This window comes from Chiroxiphia lanceolata, chromosome 7, assembly GCF_009829145.1.
Source record: "Chiroxiphia lanceolata isolate bChiLan1 chromosome 7, bChiLan1.pri, whole genome shotgun sequence".
Classification (NCBI taxonomy): domain Eukaryota; kingdom Metazoa; phylum Chordata; class Aves; order Passeriformes; family Pipridae; genus Chiroxiphia; species Chiroxiphia lanceolata.
Genome location: NC_045643.1, coordinates 17,896,872 through 17,921,937, shown reverse-complemented (window position 1 = coordinate 17,921,937; position 25,066 = coordinate 17,896,872). Strand labels below are relative to the sequence as shown.

The following is a 25,066-nucleotide window of genomic DNA, read 5'->3' as shown; positions in this document are numbered from 1 at the left end:
GAAGAAAAATCTCTTGCACAAATCTCTATTAGTTTATTTGTAAAGCAAAAAAGACAAAAACTCCCATTATTAAAAATAACCAAATCCTACTTTCCACAATAAGACCTGCTCATTAATGGGACAAAGTCCAGTTATTCTTTGAGCTTGTAAGTGAAACCATGGCTTGTACCTCTTTCTCTCCCAAAATTCCCGACATTCAAATATGCAGAAACAGTTACAGCATATTAGAAGATAGCATTTTAACTGCAATGAAAGAAGTTTAACTGGACCTTTGTACCTTGCATCACAAAATATTTTCGTATATCAACAATTAACAGCAAAATGCAGCAGAACAAAGCTCAGTCTTCTAGTAGATTTAGACACTAATTTTCAATCAAAGAGTAACCTTAATCCCTGCAAAATTTAACTGAGGAGACTATTTCACCCTACTTCATTTTCATTCTTTCATCAATATCATTATAACCAAAAATCACTGCAGTGAAGGTAGCTGTACTTGTAACACACAACAACTCAAAAGAGTACAGAAACCAAGTGGTTTATTTTTTCATTACTAATGATGTTTCTTATCAGGATCTTCAAATGTGAAAGGATTTTGACCCAAACATCTACAGGCTTACGTGCATAGTCAAACTGCTTTACTCTAAAATGCGTAAGAGTGAAATTCACTACTGTACTCTATTTACCAGGGTTTGAAATCTGCATCTAAGACAATATGGAACAGAGATGACAGCACTGGCATGGTGGTTAGCACCCACTCTCCTCCAAAAACTCCTGAGGACCTGTCGATGAGGTTGTGTAGGTGATGCTCAGGACTAGCAACTTGATTACACAATCTGGTCCTCAATATGAAAGCTGGGTTCTTAAGCTGCTTGTCCTTCCCTTTTCTTCCATTCTATAATACGGACAAGTGACTAAAGCACTGTTTTGTCCTTCACTTTCTCATTTCAGTGTTTAGGACATCACTGGCTCAGAGTACTGTGAAAGAGAAATGCCTATTCTCCTAAATGTAAACCAGTCTGAATCTAAGAACATAGGATATAAAAAGATGAGACACTCTGAAGCTAAAAACTCACTTAAGAGTATTAAAAAAGGTGTCAAGCTACTGAGAATTCCCAAACTCATTTAGTTGCCAGTAAAAGTGATATAGGAAAGCTATATAAAACTATACATTGTCAAAACTGTGATCTAACCTACAACAAATAAGGGAAGCAGTGATTAGTCAGCTAAGGCTGTGACAGCATTGTTCAGTGAGGGACCTCAGCTACACACAGCAGACACTTAAATGACTCTGAGCACATTTGGAAGGCCTTTGAAAAAGAGGACTGACAGAACACATAGTGTCTTTGCAGATATCATTCAGGAGACAAACCACTGATACCATTCCAGAAAAAAATATGCAATTGCTAGACAATATCAATATTTTTATTGGGTAACTTGATTTTAAAGTGAAGAACATTTCTCAAGAAATTTTGTCTACAATTTCACCAGCAATAAGACTTTTAGGGAAACACTGAAGAAAACTGATGCATGAAGCACAAGTTTCTCAACAGTGGAGTGTAAGCTCTTCACACAACATAGTAAGCTCTTCACACAACATACCGGGAGAAGGAAGAGCAGTTATTTATTCGCCTCTGCTTTCTGCATATCCACTACACAGTAACAAAATCTATACTCAAGAGACATCTCTGCAGCTCAGGTTTGCTTCTGAGCAGCTTAAGCATTCTCCAGTTTAAAAGAAGATTGAAGTTCATAAAGGATGTTGTACCTCGTTATGCATCCAGAGTCAGAAACATGTCACATTGTAATGATTTTGCAACAGAACTTACATCATTGTCTTAGACAATGTTACCACATACCATTTTCTTCTGGAGGTCCTTCTCTTTGCTGCTCATGTAATCTATACACTGGATGAATCCAAGTTGTGTAATTAATTGATTTTAAACATAGTGCAACATTATTCTTCTCTCATTTAGTACTTTTCATCTTCAGCAGCACGTTTATAAAGGTGACAAAAATATTCATTGAAAAGTCCAAATTCCACTGAAGATCAAGAAGAAACAAAGCTTCTGAAGTGTTCAGACAGTATATACAAATAAAGATGCCTTTTTTTACACTGCACAGCTTTGGATAACTTTGTAAATAGTTAAGTTTTTGTTTGTTGCAAGTTAGCATCTACTACTTTAGATTTTGCCCATGAAAATCCAAGTGTCTAAATAAAATATCACACAAATTACTTCATTCCTCAACTGCCACGAGAGATTAAAAAAAAGCACCATTGCAGGTAGCAATTCATAAGACTACACAAGCCAACTACAAAACTGGTGGAGCATCCGAACTCATAGCCACAGTTGTTCAATGTTACAACTGAACCCACAGAATTGTGTATAAACAACTCAGAAATTGTGGTGATGACAGCCAAAAAAAAAATTAAAAACACCGAGAAGAGCATCTGGAGAGAGAAGAAAAGGAAAAGAAGATGGTAAGCAAAGCTGAATTGTTCAAAGGGAGGTTTGGATGACATGCAGCTGGTAAGACAGGAATCATACACACAGCGATGAGGTTGAAAAGTTACTTGTAGCTGCTTTCACTCAGCACAGCCTTACTGCTATGAAGTGTTAATAAACAGTTCTTTTACATTACTCTGATAGTACAATTAGCTTGGTGCCCACGGATGCTCTCAGAGTACACAAGAGGCTCTGTGGGTTATGGTTATGGTGGGCTGGTGTTTGGTGCTGTGGTGTGCTGGGCTGCCATGTGTCACTCAGAACACCGGAAAGACTGCTCTTCATTACTCTGGTCACCCTGCTCTCTACAGTCTGCAGCCTTTCATGAGTTCTAACCATACTGTGCTGCTACCTTTATCTGCCCAGGACAGGCCCTCCCAAAAACCAGAAGGTCCCCCTCTACCACAACCACCCCTCTTTTTACCAGTTCAAGACTCAACATATCCCAAGTAAATTACTGAGGCTTTATTTATTCCCTGACTTCACAATCTACACTTCAGCTTCACAACCTACACTTCAGTGCCACGTTGTAATCAGATGGACCAGAATTTTTGTAAACAGCTTCACCATACAGCATTGTCCACTTTTAAAACATACAGAAACTTTTTATTTGAAAAATTCACTGTCCTAATACTTAGGAGCCAAGACTCTACATTCAGCACAGAGTAAACTTGCTATCAGAGATTAACCATCACACTTGAGCAAAAGATGAATACTGTAGTGAAGCTAGACTCCTGGAAGGTGCTTTTGTGTCTGGGATGAGGTTACACACTGATGCTGAGAGCAGGGACCCATCTTTCCATGCCTACAGACATGTCCCCAACACCTGCTATTACCCAAACAATATCTATTCACATTCAAACGGACAGGGGACTCCAAAGGGCCAGGGAAAAGAAAGCAAAGCAAAGCAGGAAGTCTGGTGAAAGCAATCATCCAGACCAGAGGACTGGACTGGAACTAAGCCAGCAAGAAGGGGATGAAATCAAAGGAGAGGGAGGTGGAATCTGGCAAAGACCCGTGGAGAACACATCAGCAAGGGAAAGGGTGGGGAAAAGTGTCTGGGACAGACAGAACAACTAAATGAGAAGTCACTGGAATTGGTAAGATAGAAGATTATGAGAAGTCAATCGGCAATGTCAGACAATGGTGCTGGAAAGAAAACAGACTGCCATTTGGTTGATGGATGATTAATTAATTTGTAGTCATTAATTAGTTTGTATAAGAAACAATAAAGAATAACTGTTTATTAAGCAAACATGTACTATCCCCTACTACACTAGGTAAGTGCTCTATGTAAAACATATGCAATCCTCTAGCTGAAACAACTTGAGCTGTAAGATACTCTTCCTCAGTCAGGCAGTAAAGATGCAGCAAGATGCCTAAATTCTGAATCTAGTTAACTTTGAGTATCTGACTTATCAACTTGCATGTGCAAAACTCTATTTATACACAGAAAACATAAATCACCTCCTAATATTTTTAAAAAAATATTTCAGTTGCAAGGCAGGAACAAGAAGTGTAATATACTTGTAAAAAAAAATTTATTTTCCAAATCCGTCAACATAGAAGAGAACCTTAAAATCATTAAGCAGCCATGTCAAGAAAAGATCTAAATATCATGATGGCATTACTACTTATAATTATGATTTTAAAATTTCTACAAATACATTCTCAAATATATTTATAAGAATAAAATGTCTCTGCCTAAAGATCCATACCCACAGAAACACGATGGAGAACTGCAAGTGTCCATTCATTACTAGATAATAACTTTCTTTCCTAACTAGTTTAAAAGTGAAGGACCAAGTGAAGCAGATTAATTCATACTCAAACCTATTGAGTCTTCCTTGTACTTGACCCCTGATATTTCTTTCTTCATGTCAGATTTTCCCACCCTCTCCATTTTTTTTTTAATATTCGGAACATCTGAAGCAATATGAAAAAGATGAATAGAAAAGGATTATTCACTCACATACTACAAGATCTAAGGAGCATCAAATGAAATTATGATGTGGCAGATCCAAAACAAGCATAAGGAAGTACTTCTCCATATAGCACATAGTTAAGCTATGTGCTATATGAAGCCCCTGCTTCAGGATATTGAGATGCCAAAAAGTATACTTGGGTTCAAAAGGTCAATGGCTAAATTTATAGAATAAAAATCAGTCAAAAAGTATTAACCACAAGTATATCATATCTGGCTTAGTCAGTTCTACAATAACAGATTGCAAGAAGCTGGATGCATACATTCTGTTTGCTTAATCTGTTCCTATAATCTTCTCTGGACATCTGTTAGTGGCCTGCCAGAAACACAATACTAGAAAAGACAGACCTTTCATCCAACCTAATTATGCCTCTTCTAGTTTAAGAACATTAAAAATGTGATAAAAACTAAAGGGGAAAATTTTATTTATTATGATATATATGCTGCTTTTCTAAATACACAGGAGTAAGATACTAACTTCCCTACCCCACCAACACCCAAATTATTTCTAACAGATTGTCTACCATAACATTTTGAGAAACAATTCCTTAAAAATAACATAACATTTGGATATTCAACAAATCTGAATTATATTACAGAAAACAATGTTCAAAAATCCATATCAAGTCTCAGACAATTTAGTTACAATGCTAGAAATATTAGAAAACCATCAGCAGCATAATCGGCTCTTTGAATTACAGTCTAGGCATAGGATGGTAAAATTCACTTGACTAGACCTGAGAAGTTGAGTCAAAACATCAGTTTATGCAGTTTTGACACATGGAGTATTCCTGGTTCTTTCTGCAAAGAGTAAGTCCAAAATACCAAACTAAACACGATGCTAAGCACAGCCCACTATATTTTCCCATTAATTAGCTCAATATATTTCATAATTGGAATCCATATTATGAGCCACTAAAAGCACTAAAGTCTCTTTAGCAAGACTAAAATGTAAACCTTTAATTAGATGAAGGGCTGACAAATCTGATATCCTGGATTTACACGACATCCTGTGACTCAGAAACCAGTTTCAACTGATAATTAATAGGCTTACCTAGAACACTTTCATGGTAAAACTCAAATACATATACACCATGTTGAGGCACTAGATCCACATAAAAAACATTAGGAATTATTAAAAGAAAAGTTGAAGTATTCATTTAGAGCAGAGTAATATGTATGAAGAATGGTTTCAGTGGATTCCCCCAGAAACATCAAGATTACTGTCATCTGATCATAACACAAGTGCGACTAACACAGCTGCCATGTCAGCTTCTCTTCAGGGGCTAGGTCTTAATCATAAATCAACTGAATGACTAATTCAACATTGTTAAAACCAGCAAGTAACTGCTTGGAGCCATTCCAGTTTTTACATCTTTCAAAAGGTCAATACACCTACTCAAACACACAATAGTCCTATCTCTCACAGTGTTTTCTTCTTTTCTTGGATTGAAAAATAACATGTTGGCACTTAAATGTAAGTTTGTTTTAACTAACAATTAAAATGTTCATTAATTCTGAAAGAGTGACCTAGTAAAACAAAGACAATTTTAGTTTTCCTCTCCACCCACAATCTCTCCTCTCCTTTGCTGTTTTAAACACTTACATAGTTGCAAAAGTTGATGAAAACATTTTACAGCGGAGCATTTCCTGCATTAACCTTACTTTTGTTAAAGTAATTATTATAAATTAAGCTCAGAAATAAATTTTTTTGGAGACGAATGACTGGTCTAGATGTGCCTTGCATTTCAAATATGAATCTCTACCCCTCAAAATAATAACAAAAATCACAAAGTGGCATCTAGCAGTAAAATATATTCTAATCATTTACATCTGCTTGCACCACACAAATAACAGAAGTCTATCGTTAGCATCCTTCATAGAAAATATTTATTCTGCTCTTAAATATAAAAGCTATGTTGCATAAACAGAGGATTTAAAGCTGTGGCAGAGTGGCTGAAGGAAAGGAAATGGCAATCTTTCTGGCTCTAGTAGATGCCTTTCCCTATCACACAATGTTTCCCACTCATAAATACATGACAAATACTTCCTCAATCATTTTTTACGAGCAGGGATGCACAGGGGGTAGTCAATGGCTAGCTTGAGGGAAAATAGGAACAGCAGGAGGCAGAAACTGTACTGAAATGGCTATGTGGTAAATTCTCTTCTGGAACATCACTCAGATACCCAGGCTTTGATCTTTCAGCTACAATTACACTCACATCCACAAGATCTGGGTATACTTTTTAAAAACTAAATAATTAATTGTAATAGAAACAGTTAAACGGTTTCATTATATGACTCCTCAACTCAAACCTCTGATTTTTTACAAATTAAAAATTGCAATTTATCTGAAGATTTGCTTTCAATTGGGTTTAACTATGTCATCATCACAACTAGTCTCACAAAAAACATGGGGTGACTGGCGACAGCTAAATCACAGACTGGCGTCGCCTAAGTAGTCTGGCTACCATTAGGGTCTGGGAAATGGTATTTACTGTACAATTAGAGCCAGTGAGCTCTACCTGTAATCATCCAAATACAGGTGTGAGGATCCTTTTTTGGACAGGGAAACCGACTCATCCATTTTCACATAAACTTCCATGCCTGTACTGTTAGAGCAAACCTTAGGAAACCTCAGTGTCTGTACTTTGAAAAGAATATCACCTGATAATAACAGAGCAAATATGACTATCTTGATCTTAAAAACTTCCTTGGGTAGAACCACTTCTTATTTTAAATTGTCCTACCCAAAAAACATTTAAAGAAGGAACAAATTAGTTTAAAATTATAAAATTTGGCCAAACACGAAGAGCTTACATTATTATATTAGTTATCAAGTCTGTTCTAAAGTCTGTCTTCAGGGCTGAGAGGGTTGCTATTAAAATACGTTAAATTTTGTTCTTTAACACTAACACAAAATGTCTTGTAGTATCAAAAGGACAGTTTTAGTTGCAGTAATTTCACAGAATTTATTCTAATGATTTATTGGAGTTAACCATCTGACATTAATTATTGTTTTGGCTTCCAGTCTATGAATGTTTATTTTTCAGTTTAAAGCCTTCTCACTCTTTGATATCATATGGAAATGAGAATTTTTAATGGAAAATTGAAACCATGTGCATCTAAGTACTTAATGAAGTACAGGGAGAAACAGAGGGTATACTTTAGGAGAATTCAGATATTCCGCTTTAGATACTTTTGATTTGTTTGGATGAGTTACATGCATATATCTGTTCACAAACATACATTTATACATCTTCAAAGTATCTCACAAGTACAGTGTTTAAAATTCTGAATTTTAAGAAAATATTTGCCGTTTGGTTGTGTTTTTTTAAACTAAATACACTGCTGTAGATTTTTTTTAATCATATACTAACTACATAATCTGTTCCCTCCTCCACAAATCAAATATTTATCCTATCTAGAGCTTCCAACAACATGCTAAATGCTGTACTTCTCAACAGTGGATTCCCACCATATGTCTACCATGTTAGGACTGGATCTTCATCCAGTTCACTGAATGTCTGATAGACTGATTTTGTAACCATCATATCCTTGAGTCATAATATTGATGTCAGGAATACTTGACTAAAACCTGAGCTGTTCATGGCATTAAAGCCCATCAAAAGAGGCCTGTAAACCACAAGCAATGTTCAAGCAGTGGCAAGAAAGCCAGGCAGCCAACTGCAAAATGAAGATACTGTTAAAAGGTGCAATTTTGCCACAGTTTGAAACATTTCTGTGCAACTCACATAGCTTTAGTCTTCTGGCATTCAATTCATTCCTTTGGAATGAAAAAATATGTTGTTCAGACAGACAATCAGCATTATATAACATGATAAAGCCACATGTTTATTTAAATCAGTACTTCCAAATTAAATCTATTTTCTTCATAGTTAATGGATTCATGTAAAAACAGAAGGAAGGAAAGCATATTCCTTTCTGCAGTCAGGGTTTCACCATATGCATTGTACTCAAGCAGCACATCAGTGGGAGCATAACAAGTAACAGAAGCGCAAGATTAGTTTATATTGTTATTTTAATTAATATCCTTGGTGATCTAAATGCGCAAGGAATTACTGACCATTGAAAAATGTGAAACAGAAACAAATTTAGACATTTAACCTGTACACACTCACCACTTGTTTTTCTTTCTAATGTAGTCTTTTTCAGAGAGATTAACCAAGTAGATCATCGGTTTTGAAGTAAAAAACAAATGTTTGTTCAAAACATCAATCTGGAAGTGAAAATATAGGAGGAGAATTTTAGAAGGAGATTATACTAACTTGAATTAATTTTATTATAATTTTCCTCATGGTATGTCTGAGAAGGCTACAGGATTCAAGTATAATCTATAAATCACAGGTAAACACAGAATCAGCTGATAAATTTAACATTGTATACACTATAAAATCTAAAAAAAAAAAAAAAATCACCTTTAAAAAAGGCAGTAACAGGTAGCAAAATTAGAAGTCAGTTCATGGGATAATATTTATAACCTACCTCTTTGTCATTCCAATCATGATAGAAGCGGACAGCTTTCTTTTCATCTATTACCCACGTCCTGATTTTGCACATTACGTCCTACACAAGATCAAGAAAAAAAAAGTCAAAAACTCAGCTGGATATCAGACTATTCTCTCCCCTAAACAAGGCATGTATACATTAAAATTCAAAACATACACACAAATTAAAAATTAGATAATACCTTTTAGAAACAAGTTTTTACTCTCCCAGAAAAACAGAAATTGCTGCTATAAAAGTCACTAAAGAGCAATATGGATTATTAAAACCATACAAATCCCATAATTAGGAAGATAAATTCACAATACGCAAGTATCATCTCTTGCCACCAAGAAAATAAGCAGAGCTCATACAATATATGTAAAAATCAGTACATTTTAGATTGCTTTTCAAACTCAGTAAGACGCGACATTTCAGCATCCAGCGGGAGAGACCACGTACAATATAAACATGCCATTAAGAAAAGGGAATGGGTGGGACAAAACACAACAAATATCTTTTTTTTTTTCTTCAAATTGTGAGCAAAAGAAATGGAGCCTATTATTGATGATCCACCCTCAAGAAATTAATTCAAATGGCCAAAGCCCTTTTTATTCCGCATTAATTTTTCGCCAACACCTTCTCCCTCCCCCCCCAAAATGAAACCTGCCAAAGCCTCCATTACACAATGGCAAGAGCCTTGCACTGGTGACCTCCAACCAGCTGCATTCACTTTCAGAACATCTCTCTCGGCAGGAAATCTAAAGGCCTTTTAGTTAGCAAGCTAGTGTGCATTCAGAAGGAGTAACTGCAGGAAGAGCCCAATGTGCTTTGTTTCTCTGGCCTTTCTTCACAGAAAGATTAATCATCTGTGAAATGGAAACGGCAAACAGCAAGTGACACAAACTGAACCCTTCAAGCCTTTCCTCATCAGTTTTGTGGTCGTGAATCCGAAAGCTGCGTGTGGCACGGTTCTCCTTACAGGCAGGTGTTAATAAAAGGCTCTTGGGTCTGAAAGGTCAAACTTGGCTCTTCTAGGAGTAGTACATTTTAGAGTCGCCTATTTTTTGTTGTAGATAATTTATGATCATGCTTTAAATAATGCATTTTTTAAAGTTGTAATTGACGCAACTGAGCATTAAGATCTTTAAAATACAAGGAAACATTCCCTAAACTGTTGAGTGCACAACATTTTTTGCACTTAATGCTGTGTGGTTGAAGTACATTTATAAACAACCACAAATAACATCAGTATTTACTACCGTCTTTTCTAGTCTTGCGGTAGCTTTAGTGGAGGAAAAAAAAAAAAAGAAAAAGAAAAAGCTCTTCTAAATCTTCAGATCCTGATTTGAAACCCTCCAGGAACAGGACTCCCCACAGATTTTAACAAGGAAGGGGCAAGCTAAAACTTTTAATGAAATCTAACATGTTCTGCCTAAGAATAATCACTTTTACTCTCCTATAACTGAATTTCACTCATAAATGTTTAAAAGTGGCTAATATAACACCATTTCCTACAAGGAGAAGATCAAAGTGCTATATTACAAATGCATTATGATTAAAAAAGCACTGTGCAGCTTTGCTATTAACTGTTCTTTAAACCCTAAAAGGCTTCCCATAGATCTCACTTGGCACTGCATATACAACCTTTGACAAGTAATGTAGACCATTTTTATTCATTGCCTAAAATTGTAGGCAATTATGTGCGTCACACTGGCCACCTGCAAATTCTGAATGCCTGCTCCAGTTGTCAGAGCAAAAAACTAATGTCGGAGGGGATTAATCTAGGGGGAGAGAGTCCTCTTTAATGGCTCCAGCAGGTGAAATGGCCCAGCTGGTTACTATGATGAGTGGCCAGAACAGCTTATGTAGAGACATGCAACAAGATTACACATAAAGAAGAAAACAGTGGTACCATCTTATCTTTAACCCTATGTGCTTTTTATTTTTTAATTAATCACTATAAACAAGATAAGGGAAGCAATTCTATCAGTAAGTACTTTTCATTTAAGATCTTTATCTTCAGCTTCTCCTTAAACAGACATATCTAAAAATCAACACAACAACCAAGATTCCTGTTCAGCAGTGAAGGAATTCTGGTGACACACTATTTTGGATTTTAAACTAATTCTGTAGGCACCTACCAGGTGGCTTTCAGCATTACAGTTTCCTCCCAATAGCAATGCATTATTACACATAAATTGGAGTTGGTAAAAAACTGACAGAAAAAAACCCACTATCGTACAAGTTATCAAAGCCAAACTTTCAGGCTTAAGCAGAAATTAAGTGTTTTCTAATCACACTGTAAGGGGAGCTATATAACACAGAACCTCCAGAAAATTTCAAGCATCAACACAGCAAATAAGGTTTAGCCTTTCTAAAGCCTATCTAAGCACAGAGCTGCCAATCAAAAACCTCTCTTCCACATTCACCTGCTACCTACAGTGACACATCTAAACCCATTTTGGCACTGACTTAGTTTTTCTAAGTTCTCATTTAGGTACCTGACTTGATGCTGTTTGCAACTGTTGTTCTAAAGAGTAATTATACGGACAATTTCCACAGGGAAGGCAGACCAACAACTGCATATGCTGGGGGGAACCGACAGCTGTATACTTGCCAGTTCTCTTTTGGTTTTACAGAGAAGATGGCAAAGTATTAGAAAACCTTCCTTAGATAAAAGGATGGAAACTTGTAAGCAAGTACAGCATTTATGTATGAAGCTGGCAAAGCAGCAATACAAAGATTTCTCTGATGCTCTATCTGGGCAGCAGTCACACTATGCAGAATATAAGGCATACAGTCCAGAAACCTAAAAATGGGACAGATGAACTCAGATTTCCCTGTCAATATGAAGAAAGGCAAATATTTCCATATATTTCTTTTTCACTCAGTTGCCTCAATACTCTGAACAAACATGCAAGAAGCACACTTTCAGATTATATCTCATGTAGCACCATTTTTAGTTTTACTATTTGCTTCTATCTAGGACCGGTGAAAAACTACGAACTAACCTTTTTATCTTCACTATCACTGTAACAGTCATTTAAACACATTTAATCACTACTCTAGTTAACTTCATGACGCTTAATGACACAATACAGAGCAATGATCCACTTTGTTTCATTAGATCTGGCCTCCTCAGTTGCACACTTCGAGGTCAATCTGTCACCAGCAGAATGATCCACTTTGCCTTGTCTGATGAGAGGGGTACTCTTGTTGTTTTTCAGCTACCAACATTATAACAAGCACCATTCAAAAGGCTGCCAAAAAAACCTCTGAAATCCAATTTACTTACAGTTGTCAAGGCATATGGAATACAGCAAATTTCATGAATGTCAAATATAATTGTTTTAAAAATCAGTTAATTTCTGATTATATTCACAGCAAGATACTTAGCACATGTGCTTACTTAGTATATTTAGCCATATGCAATACAGTGATTTTAATTTATGTCCTGCTCTCATTTTCTAAAGGCCACAAGTGGTCAGCCCACAAATGCTAAGCAGGACTTTAACAGTAAGTCCAGTAGTATAAAACAATGAAATACATGTAAATTGCATATAACAGATTTACCAAGACATGCTCATGAGACACTACTGTGTTGAAAAATGTGCATACATTAATAAACTTTCTGGATGAATGATAGCAATAATATGTGCCAATGCCAAATTCTTCTTACAGCATGAGGGACTAAACTGAAGCTTGGAAAACTCACTTGCCTACTTGGCATCAGAGAATTGTGATTTTTTTGTTGTAAATTAGCAGGGCATGTAATTAACTTCCGCAAATTTAATAAAGAAGTAAGCAGTTGTGAGGATTATCACTTCACACTTCAAAGTGCAAGTGAATTCTCTGTGATCCTGCAGGCAGTGCAAAAGTCTCCACTACTACAAAGAGTAACTGTGAGTACAGTAGGCTTTTTCCCCCATCAAGGGAAGTATAGATTGTTTCTCAGTGCATTTATTCATTTCCTTCAAAACTTCCAAGATGTAATAACTTACCATCTCCCAGTAAAAGCTTCAAAAGCAGTTAAATACTTTTTATTAAAGTGTTTCAATGGCCTAAAAATTTATCATTTCTACTGCTCTGCTGCTTGGGAAAGCTATAAGGCGTACCTAAAACATTACCTGTAGCTCTTGGTTAGCTCTTCATTTCACACAAAAGTTCAACAGCATAGCATATCAATATTAAAGGTGATGGTGTATAACTAACATACGCTGACTTCCCTAAGGAACCTGCTACAGTGGTGTAAGGTATTTAATTAGTAAATCACTGCATACACTAAATGGAGTGAACCCCACCTCACCACCTAACCAGTAGGTCTCAGAATGTAACTGTAAATAGAAAATCCAATGAATGTGCTTCCAGTGTGGCTCCAAACAAACTTTGCATTTCTCCAATAATCATCTTTCAACGGGCAAAAAAGACCATGTTAATGACACACAGATTCTGAGAATAGGAAATTACTAACAATGTGAATTGTGTGTAGTGACCAGAACTGCAACACAGATTTAGTGAAAGCAAACCATGCTTTTCAGTACAATACATTGAAGTTCATACACTTGCTGGGTGGGGGACAAGGGAGGGTGGATACATTATTTACCAGGTAGATGACTTCTCTCTTGGTGGAGTGACTGAGAAGCCTGGAAGGTCACAAGCAAGTGAACTGTATCGTAACTATAAGACTAATAGAATCTTTGAGTATAAAAACAGGCTAATGTCCAGTGTGAATAATTCCACACTTATCTCTCCTGAAATACTGACAAACTGGAGGAGAAAAATAAGAGGTTTTGAAAAAGTGCTCATACTTGAAGACTTGATGTTCTTAAATCCCATGTTTTTATACTTATTGCATTTTATATATATATATAATTAACAAAAAACTCACATAGTACAGGGCTTTTCACACTAGCATGCTGAAGCCTGACAAATACAGGCTAAAGCTGTCTTATTTCTAAACAGTAAAGATAATTAATCACTGGCATAGCTTATGTAAGTTGAAGTAATTTATCTCTAGCCCAAAAATATTTAAATAGAGGTTAATTTTTCTCCTAAGAGATACATTCTATTTTCACCATGACTGTAAGAATTAAACTGGGATATGCAAGAGATCAAACCAGATAATAATCAGTATTTTATCTGGCCTTCAAAATTCATATGATGGTTTTTCAGATACAGAGGGAGAACAATGCTATTTGAGGTACTCATAGCTAGTTTAACTGTGCTGCACCAAGAGCAATTTATTGAGTACACACAATTTTCCTTGTTAGCACAAGGTGTACAGTGTGCACTGTGCCCACAGTGCACAGACCCTCCATTCACAGTTTTCCTTGGAAATCTCTTCAGTTCTACTGAGCATAGACTAGGTTCTCTACTTTTCCTGGAGGTTTTCTGGTGATTTAAAAGTGTGAGGCTGAAGTGACAAAGTAAGAATTTATTTTAAAAATACTGTTTAGAAACAACAGTATTTTAAAGGACAATTAAGACAAATTTTGCAGTTTAAAGAAAAGGCTGGTTCAAGTTTTTCCATGGTGTTAAGCACTCAAATAAGTTGTAGCAGCTGGGCACAGGAAAGAGAACAAGCCAGGTACTGCATCAACTGGAGTGACAATAAGCTAGCTCCTCTGTGGTACAAAACAATGTCTAATCTCTTACAATTCCCTTGCTCACTGACTTTAATGAAAATACAATGGGAGAAGTAATGGATTTAGGACAAGTGTATTATCCTTTCTTCTATTTAATACCTTTTAACAGAGCCTGTACAAGCTGTACGTGATATAAGATCACTTAGAGCTAGATATCAATAACGTTTATGAAACCACAACAAGTACTTTCACCCGAAACATCCTACAGGTTTTCCAGGTCATGTAATTTATGTCAATAATCCCCAAATTCTCCTGCATAGGTCACCCTTGTGGGTTCTATGGCGTTATACATAAAATGACACAGTCACTTGTCACTTCTCAAAGAAAAAAACAGGCAAGAATACAGAAAACAGTCTATCTACAAGTGATTATTTCTAGCAGTTCAGAAATTCAGAATAGGGAAATCACACTGAAAAGTAAAATGAAACATCTTCTGTACAGTTTCACTAAACTTCTCTTACTGCACTTACTATATATTCTTACTTACACTTATTTCCAAATAAACAGATGTGAATGCATTTGTTGCAAATGTGAATTAAGCCAAATGAAAATACAACTACGAATACATAGAGTTATTTTGGTGTATGTACGCACAATGTACGTAAGTGGCTTGGATCTAGACATACCCAGGCAGACATTATTTACAAAAGTAATTACTTTAAGCCACTTGTCAAATCTACACAGGAAAGATCAGCCTTGACAGAAAGTATTTAAGCACTGACTTCTCTTTGTCTACTGATAATACCAAAAGAATCCAAACGTGTATTTACACATTATGTACTTTTAAGTCATGCTTTACTACTGATTAATTCACAAACATCTGCCATGAATATTTTCCTGCTACATTCAAAATGTTCTCCAGAATGAACTTTAATTTCCTCTAAATACCACATTAAGCACAGTAAATGGTCCACTCAAGATTTTAGGCATAATTACATGCATTAAGAATATAAATATTTTCTCGATTCCCTATGATTTAAGTTAGTAATTGTAAAAGCCATCGGCAGAAAGTATGTCAACAGTGTACGTGTAACGCTGCTTCTTTCTTTCCACTTCCAGTGGAAGAAACAGGCTTCTCAAATTCTCCGCTCACTAAAGGAGACCAAAGAAACTGGAAAAAATATTATACGATTCACTGCTGTATTTATCTTCAACTTGGAATGAAAGAAAGGTGAAAATTCCCAACTGACATCATCAGTTAGAGGAAATAAGAGTTCATCCATCCGTAAGAACTCTGGCAAGCGCTTGCAGCACGAGGTCAGCGAATTCTGCTTGGCACCATCCCATTCATCAGAATATTGCAGGAAGGAAAGATTTTCATCTAGTATATATTGGTAATAATAAGAAACTGAATCTACCAGCTCTCTGCTGTACATGAGTATCTCCCACACCACACTGGTGATTTTAACAACAAATGATGAACAAAAAAATATCTTTCAAGCAGTTACTGTATTTTCAGGACAGGACCAAGATATTAAATGTAAAGGAGGGGAATGGAGGAGATTAAAGCTACCTAAAATGTAACTAGGAAGATTTTGCTTTACTCATCATAGTACATATATGCTGAAAAATACAATGAGCACAGGCAGAGTGTAAGTATCAATTATTAGTTCATCACCCGTCACAGTAACAAACCAAAGCTTGATGCCTTTCTTTTAAATTGAATATGCACTAGATGATTCCTGTACCACTACATTAAAAAGGAGTCTCTAACTGCTCTTTTCATAACTGCAATTACTTTTGCTCTTAAAAAATGTGTTTGATTTGAAAAACTAATTTTTAAAGACTGACTTTAACAGTGCAGTGAAATTTATGTATCTCGCAGGACTTGTGAAAGCACCCTGTTCAACTGAACACTGGAAGTTCAAATGCAGTGAACAGTGATCCTGACCTACTGTGAAAGCCACCTTTCAACTGAAAATTGGAAGCTCAAACACTGCAGACATTGATACTGACCTAACGATTTTGTCTTCACATCAGTAACATCAATAATCTGCATCAACTCAACTACACAAAGTATTCTTGGGGTCAGATGTATGAATCACAATACCACTGCCTAAGAATTGTTCTGTGCTGGAATTCAAGATTTCATGCACTAACAAAGACCTGAAGGAATATCTTTTGCAGAGGGTGAGTCTCTAAGGACTAGAATTGAATCATACTGGAAGGGTAACGGAATAGAATCCTGTAATAATGTTCACTTAACTATATCAGATGATATTAACTTGAAGATTTCTGTCTTCATGACTGAAAAATCTCATAAATTAAAAAAATTTTTTTTAAACTGATTTTAGAATTTGCACATTCTGATCTATAAAGTCATACATATTTGAATGTTACGTTGAAATCTCCTGCTATCCAAAATGAAAGATGAATAATAAGCTAATAATAAAGTTAAACTCAATATCTACCTCATGTCTCTGCAGATACAAGCATCAGACAGATTTAAAATATAAAATCAAAATTACTCTGATTGCTTTCTGAAATTATATATGCACTGTTCTAATACATGCAAATAACAGGAGTGCTTTTATTCTAGAGTATCTTTTCAGAAGGTTATAGCCAAAATAATATTTAAAGGTATACCACATCTGAAAGACTAGTACCCTTAGTAATAGCAGATAGTCATTTCTAAGAAGGAAGTAGAAACAAAACAGACAAAAATACATGTGTAAAGGAAGCTATTCCAAGCTCATGTCAACATCACATGTTGCTGATCTTGGACAATATTGTGCCATTGATTTTTAAGTAGAACTTGAAAATTATTTCATTGATGGTTCCTTAACAACAGTTGGCTATTTTATTTCTGCTGACAGGGGATTGAGAAATCAATTCTCTGAGAGACAGGATGAACAGTTAACACTATTCAACTGCAAAAGCCAGGTCACTGCACAAAGGTGAACTTACCAACTGTAGGCAATGTGGGCTTAGGTAGAGGAAAAATGATAATTACCAAGTTATAACACAATGCAAGGCAGTGGGCAATCAAATACAAATCTCAGATTTAAGTGCTGTCGACTGATACACACTGTCAATTTTCTATTTTTCTCCTCTTAAACCTTTTGGAGATTTCAGACTACCAAGTTACCGTTGTGGAGGCTTACTGATAAAGAGAATCCTCTAAAGCAGACAATTCATATTTATAAAATAAGATGAATAACTTCTACAACTCTCAACCAGTTAAAATTCTTAAGAAATTCTCAAGTGTCTTCACTTAAATTGCTTCCAAAAAGGATGGGGGAAAGTAAACAATAAAAAAAGGGAGACTAAAATTCTTACATTGTGCCTTAAAAACAAAACCAAAACAATCCACGAATACCAGATTTTTTTCCCTGTAACCTCCTAGTTTTCCTGAAAGGGAAAATAACTGGGAACACTCAGAGCATAGACAAGAGCTGTTTGTTCCACACCTCTGCTATGGTAAGAACAGACTAATAGCAATGGCTATGTATTATACCAGCAAATAACTTCAAAAGGCAAATCCTGAGAAGTTCTCTCCCAGTCCTGTCCCATCCTCCCTTTTTTTGAAGACAACCTGTTTGGAAAAAAGTATTAATTTTTGGCCCTGGAAAGAGGAAGCCTTGAACAGTAGCTGCAAGCCACATGGAAACACTACAGATTGTGCTGGACACAGAACTGTCTCTGTGGCCAACAAGCTACCTGCAGAATGCAATGGATTCGTGAAGTGCAGGATGATCAAACAGCCAAAATACACTCCTAACATTTGGCTCCCGCTTTAGAGAGGAGGCATAATCTTTAACTGCTTTTTTCATCAATCCCATACAGTTTTCCTCCTAGACCAGTAAGTCACTTACTGCACAGTCAATCCCACAGTACAATATATAGAACGCAACCACAGGCCTTCTCTGCAACACAAAACATTAAAGGAAAAGAGGCAAAGCAAAATCTACAGGACTGCCTCACAACCCAGTGGCTGAACATCTAAATAAACCCAGTAGCGGCTGGAAATGCCCAAGAATTGCTGTTACAGTCTTACAGTTACACAATTCTACTTGTAGAAGGTGTGTAACTGGACCTAAGGATTGATTTACCAGGAAAAGAAAAGTAACTAGGCGGAGCTTTCACAGGCCTTTACCATTAAAAAAGTCTATTTTACGAAGGCCTACTGTCTACCTTACAATTCAAGCATACAAGTCACAATAGAAGACAAGCAAGAAGATTCAAGACCAGCAGGACTCAGGCATTATGCCCCACAGCACTTCCTGAAGAGATTCCCTAGTGACTATAGTTCCTATGTGCAGCCTTTGTCTCAAGGGGAGCATTAATTTGTCCCCCCTCACTCTGTTCAGCCACCCCTTCCCATTAAACAAAGTCATTTAATGCCTTTGAAACCTCTATTGTTGTTGACAGTCAGCTGAGACTGGTCATGTGTAACATCTGTTACTGAGAACACAACTGGTAGGGCAACACGACTTCAAGAACCTGGTGTGTTCATAAAAAAAAAAAGGATTAAAAAACCCCAATGAATGACAAGAAGAGTAAGTTACAAACAAAAGGTGACAAAGACATTTTGACAGGTGAACTATAGATGAAGCAATAGTAAGGAGACTGAAAGCAGAGGCAAAGAAATGGATGAGAAACCGAAGCTGGGTGAAGACATTAATAACGTAGATTTAAGATTTTTCTTTAATTAATTTAAATTGCATTTCTAGATTTGAAGTTTTTATTTACTGTCTCCCTTAACTTGAGAATCATCTGATATTTTCTGTTTTCAAACACATACCAACTTTCTGTAGTTAAAAAAATGGGTAAGAGCAACTCTGTCATAAAACCATAATGGTACCTACCATCCATTAGTTACATGATCACTATTACAAATTTTATTTCAAGCACACTTCAGTTATGACTCTTTGCAATTACAAAAATGCCAACTTCTTCCTTAGCACAGGAAGAACATAGATTGTCACATGAAATCCTCAGAGCACCCAGAAAGGTACACTCAAAAGCTTGACAAGAAGGTTCCATCATAAGGAACTGAGCAAAGCTGTTTCCAAAGACAGCCACACAAAAAGGTAAGCAAGGAGAGCTCAAGACTGGGGCAGAACAGCATCACAACACTCATTTTCATCATCTCATACCAATGTAAAATTTAGCCTTAGGCTGAGCTTTGAATTCGCTACGGACAGGGTTTTTGCTTGCACATTTCTATAAGATGAATTAAAAGGTGAAAGACTGTGTGGATGCTATTTGGAACTGTAGGCATAAGCTGCACTGTTCCTCTGAGCATGTGAAACCTTTTGTAAAAGATAAAAATCACTGCCCACATGTACCCAGGGCTGGGTTCACACGTCAGATAAGACCTGAAATGAAGTATACCTGGTTTTCTCTCTCCGGACTTAGGTGAAAGCCTTTAAATCACCCAACAATAGCCTTTTGTTCTGGTTCAGACCAATCAGGGAATAAAATACTTTTCAAGCTGAATGAAGACTAGTTCTTCAGCAACAGAAATTACCAAAGAAGTGCTTTTTAACACTGCATCATGAAGTTGAACATTTTGGAGGGATGTTCATTCTCACTTTCTATTAATTTCCAAATACTAGGTAGGGCCAACAAATTCCACTGCACTTCAATACTGCTAAATTAACCCACCAGTACCAATATAACAATGTTTTTCTTACTACTTGCTATCAAAAAAGCCATGGGAGAAAACAGTATTTTTTACTACTTAACTGTTAAGCATAAATAGTCTATTTCTACAATGATAAACTACTGTAATAATTAATTAGAGAATGTGTTTTATATACCACCTCAAGTATTTATAGAAGATTAATGAAATAAAGAAAAATTAATAACTAGACTACTAGCAAAGTGTAGGAGACTCAAAAGTCAAGTAGCAGTAAAATATTAATTTGCAAAAATATACTTGGAAGTTGATAATTATTATACCTTTCTAATTTACAAAGAAACACCACTACTACCCTGTGATAATTGAGCTCATTTAAGCAGCTTTCCACAACAACATTCTAAAATTAATTTCAACTAGCAGTTTTTATTTAACATGCACTAAAAGACACAAAGTGCAACCATACCAAGAAAATATATTCCCTTGTTGGCTACAGGAATACTAGTATTGACATCATAGTAGAACTCAACAGTAAGAATAATTTGGAAGTGTCTGATGGACTTTGAATTACAACTAAACACTGGTGTAAGTTTGATGAAGCATTGTCAATTCTCACATAAAGCTGTGCCAGCAAGAAAATAACAGTTAAATTTCAGAAGTTACAATTAGCTTAATCTGTGAAGTCTTACACTTTTGCCAATTCAGCAAATCATTCCAGTAATTTTTCAATTCATAATAATAATTACATTAAAATACAGTAGTAGTGTTTTGTATTATACATGTAGGATATCAATAACAAAACCCAACAATACAAATATTTCAATTCAATGCTAAGACTACTTAAAGATTTGCCTTTATAGGTCAAGTACTCACATATTCAGGTTTTAATTTCTTGTCTCCTCCTCTTACAGCTACTTTTTCAAGCTTGTCTATGCTCTGCATGATCAACTCCTCATCTTTAAGTCTAAGCTCCTCATGTATTATTTCAATGTCACGAACAGGATCTACACTTCCTTCAACATGAGTGATATCATCATCTTCAAATGCTCCTAAAACAAAAGAACACATAAGTTACTTATTAAGCTAAAAAGACAAGAAGAACATATTTAGAACACACTATTACAAGTCACAAGAACTGGAGATTAAAAAGTCAGTAGGTCTGTCATACTGCCCATGTACAAGTGTCACATGCAATGCTTTATATCATCCTGTCTTAGTATATTAATTTATGTACCAACTCCAAAATCCAAAGCTCGCTCTATATATACAAAGCATAGCACTTTGCCATTTCAGGAGAGCACTTAAGGCATCTTTAAGAGTTTCTTCTGCATAGGAATAGGCTAGAGCAGTTTCCTGAGAATAGGTAACTGTTTTTAACAGTATCCAACCTACCAGTAGCAAACACAGTAACTAAATTGAACATCAGAGAACATTTTAATACATCTAGTAATGACTACAAGAATCATGGAAAGAAAACCTTACAAATCGCCCTGGCACACCTCACTGGCTGACCAATTTTATGTGTTAAGAAAAGAAGAAGTTCTAGATAAAGAATTCTGAAGTTCTGAACGACTCTTAAGTGTTTCCAAGGGAAACGGGGCTTAGAAAAAAAGGCCTGAAATCATCTGGCAGACCTCGTCCCTGTTTCAATCTACTTTATCACTGTGGTTCTGACGGTGATTAGATAATGAACCACTCAGACACACAATTTACACAGCAGCTAATTTCATCGGCCTGATTTGAGGGTATGGTTTTTAGGGGGCCATCAAAGAAGTAGATGAAGGTGCATTTGTCATATATGAGTGACAACCATTCACACTATCTGAACAAAATGGTGCTGGCCCTTATTAGAAACACATGCTATTATCACATATTTAAAGTGCAGTTGAAGCCATAATTTCAAATTGCCAACTGGAAACATAAGGTTAAAACAACCAGATATTACTGAAGCATGTGTGCTGACTTCATGCCCTTCTGATGACAATCTGGCAACATAATTCAACTAGGATTTAAATTATCAGATAAGCAGCTTCACACACACACACAAAAAAAATCCAGCCCCCCCCCAAAATCAATACCTATTAAAAAAATATTAACAGTTAAAATCTATTTATTACTTCTTCCTGGATCAATTTTCAGAGTATTTGCATGCCTAGTCTGTAACATTAAAGATATGCCTGAGAAATTAACCACAAAAGTAATATAATTTTAACATTACCAAAATTAAAATCAACTGATTCTTTACACAGGAAAAAAACCTAAGCCATTTCTTGTATTGAGAAAGATCAGAAACAGGGTAGACAACAAACAATTCCTTAGATTTTATACAGAAAGTTGTGGGGGTTCTTTGTTGTCATGCACATCTTAAACTTCATCTTTTATTTTAACTTACTGAAAACAGTGGTTTTAACAACAAAGCTTTTACATCAAAGCACATGGAACACAGGTTTAAAATGTTGTTGACAGTCAAATGTCAAAATCGTTTTCACATAAACTTAAGAAAAGCCGTTAAAACTGTGGTTACCACAAGTTCCCTCCTCTCTCATTAACTGTTTGTCTCCAAAGATCATCAGTGAGCTCTGATGCTGGCAGTGACAGGAGAACAGGTTGCTGTGTCAAATGGAAACCCACTACACTAACCCATACCAATGACAGACAATTAAGGAAGAGATACTGTAGCCCTGGTCTTCCATAAATACTTACCTGTGCACCTGACTGAACAGGACATGGGTTGTTTAGATGAACAAATACTGTTAGAAAACAGCTTAACAGCTCTGTTCTAATTAACAAGAAAAATATTGAATAAAAAGGGGAAAGTAGGAAGATGGCACCACGCATATCGACAGAAAGTCTACTTGCCCAGCCTTCTCAACAGATGAGTAGTACTTATGCAGCCAAAAATCTATCATCAAGAAAAAGTTTATGTATAAAGGAAAAAGCATCTGTTACCATCTAAATAATATATTCTCAAGTTGTTTACATCTTCTTTCTGCATTTGGTGTCCAAGGGTTTAAAAAACAACAAAAATCCCCACACTGTTAAAGTCAGGAGAAAAGCTCCGTGAGTACAAAGATCTTGCATTTAGAACACAAAAATAAATAAAGTAAACAGCTTGTTTCGGTCTTAAGGAAGAATGATGCTTTTCTGAAAAAGCAAGTGTAAGATGAATTAGCAACAACAAAAAACAGCTTATACTTTTCCATTTTCTTCAACAACAGTAAAATATTTCTCCAGCAATTATCTTCATTTCTTCACATCTCGCTGTTCCTTTTCACCAAAATATCCAGTTCTTTACTCATCCAAAAACAATTAATTCAGTGTATTTCCACCCCAATAAAACTGAATCTAAGCATTTCATGTGCACTCTCTTCCCAATCCACTAAAGGCTCTAACCCATGGACACTTCCAATGTCCTGCCAGCATTTTCTTCAAGTCTCCTCCTCCTGTCACACCTGTGTCAGCAGCCATCCTGCAGCTCATTTATGCAACATCGATGAGAACAGACCCCTGTCTGGCAACAGGCAGTTGCTTGCTTGGGTAAAAAGCTCCTCTACCGAGCCTTTGATTTCCCACTTGAGGTAATAATTCAGCCTTCTCTCCTCCTCACTGGGTTGCTTGACTCTTCTCATGGAAGAAATGAACACTACTTGAATATTCCAATAAAACTATGGATTTTGAGCTTCAATTTTCAATTCTACACTTAGAGGAAAAATATGTTTTTCTAACTCGAAAAGAAGAAAACCTATCAACAGCTGTGCTGCCAAAGGCCATACATGTCTCTTTTAAACAGATAGGAAATCCATTAAATTTATCATAGCAGGTTTTATTTTTTCTTAATTTATCAAGAACGCTTAGATAAGAGCAATTTAAACCTCTTCCCATTTAGACAGACACAGTCTATGAGGAAGTGGTAGGTATAAGATTTTCCATACACAAAAGACCAAACTGGTATTAATGTCCACATCTTGGTGCAAACAAGAGATTCTTCTGGATAAGCAACAGGCATTGAGCTTCGTTTGTCAATGTCTACTTCAGTCATCAGTGTAAAACATTGAGATCATCCTCTGACCATGTGGGATGTACCTTGAGCAATCTCTTATGCCAGCCTGAAGCCTGCTTTGCAGGGAAAGTCGGGCACAAACCACATGGAGCACTGTAGGGAATTCAATTCTGGTCTGCAGAGCTGCATGCAGACATAGCAAGCTGTTACTGGTGGTAACCTTAGGAATTAGGCTCTGGGCAAGAAATGAGATCTCTTGGAAAAAGTACAACTGTAAGAAACTGGCAAAGTTAAACTACTAGAATAACATTTTACCCAGTCCCTGGTTTAAAAAACAGTCTATATAAAAATTTAAAGTAGTAGGAAAAAACGGAATCGTAAAACTGATTCAAGAAATAGGACAGATGAGAAAATGAGTATAGTATTTGCAGCTTTCAAAGATGAAAATAAGAACTATAATACTAATCTACAAATCTTATCTGAAATAGATTGTTAACAGTATATTGCTATTATTACTTTGTCTCTCTGCCTTTCCATGAAATTTCTCTGTCAAGCAAGGCCTTTAACTCTCTTTTACTAGGCAAGATGGTATGACAGTCCCACTTTCCCTCTAGCATATACAGCAGCAAAACAGAAAGCTCTATTTTAAAATATAACAAATGGGAGACTAAGAATGACATCACTGTCCAGTTAAAGACAGCGCAATAGCTGTACAATGAACATGATGCACAAGGTGGACACAGGCCATGAACACTAAGTAGTCGTCTAAGCAGTTGACATCTAGCACTATGTAGAAAAGCAGCCTGTTGAAACTAAAAACTGCTGAAATGGAAGAAACAG

General features: G+C 36.1%; 1 protein-coding gene across 4 annotated transcripts in view; it reads right to left on the bottom strand.

Moving 5' to 3' along the window:
• OLA1 (Obg like ATPase 1) overlaps positions 1-25,066 on the bottom strand; it is a 118,276-nt gene that overhangs the window by 30,192 nt on the left and 63,018 nt on the right. For all 4 annotated transcript variants that reach the window (XM_032693286.1, XM_032693283.1, XM_032693284.1 and 1 more), the window contains 3 exons: positions 21,100-21,275; positions 8,995-9,075; positions 8,631-8,728 (listed from right to left, as the gene is read on the bottom strand). In XM_032693286.1, the coding sequence (XP_032549177.1) occupies positions 8,631-8,728; positions 8,995-9,075; positions 21,100-21,275 (355 nt within the window). The remainder of the gene's footprint in view (positions 1-8,630; positions 8,729-8,994; positions 9,076-21,099; positions 21,276-25,066) is intronic.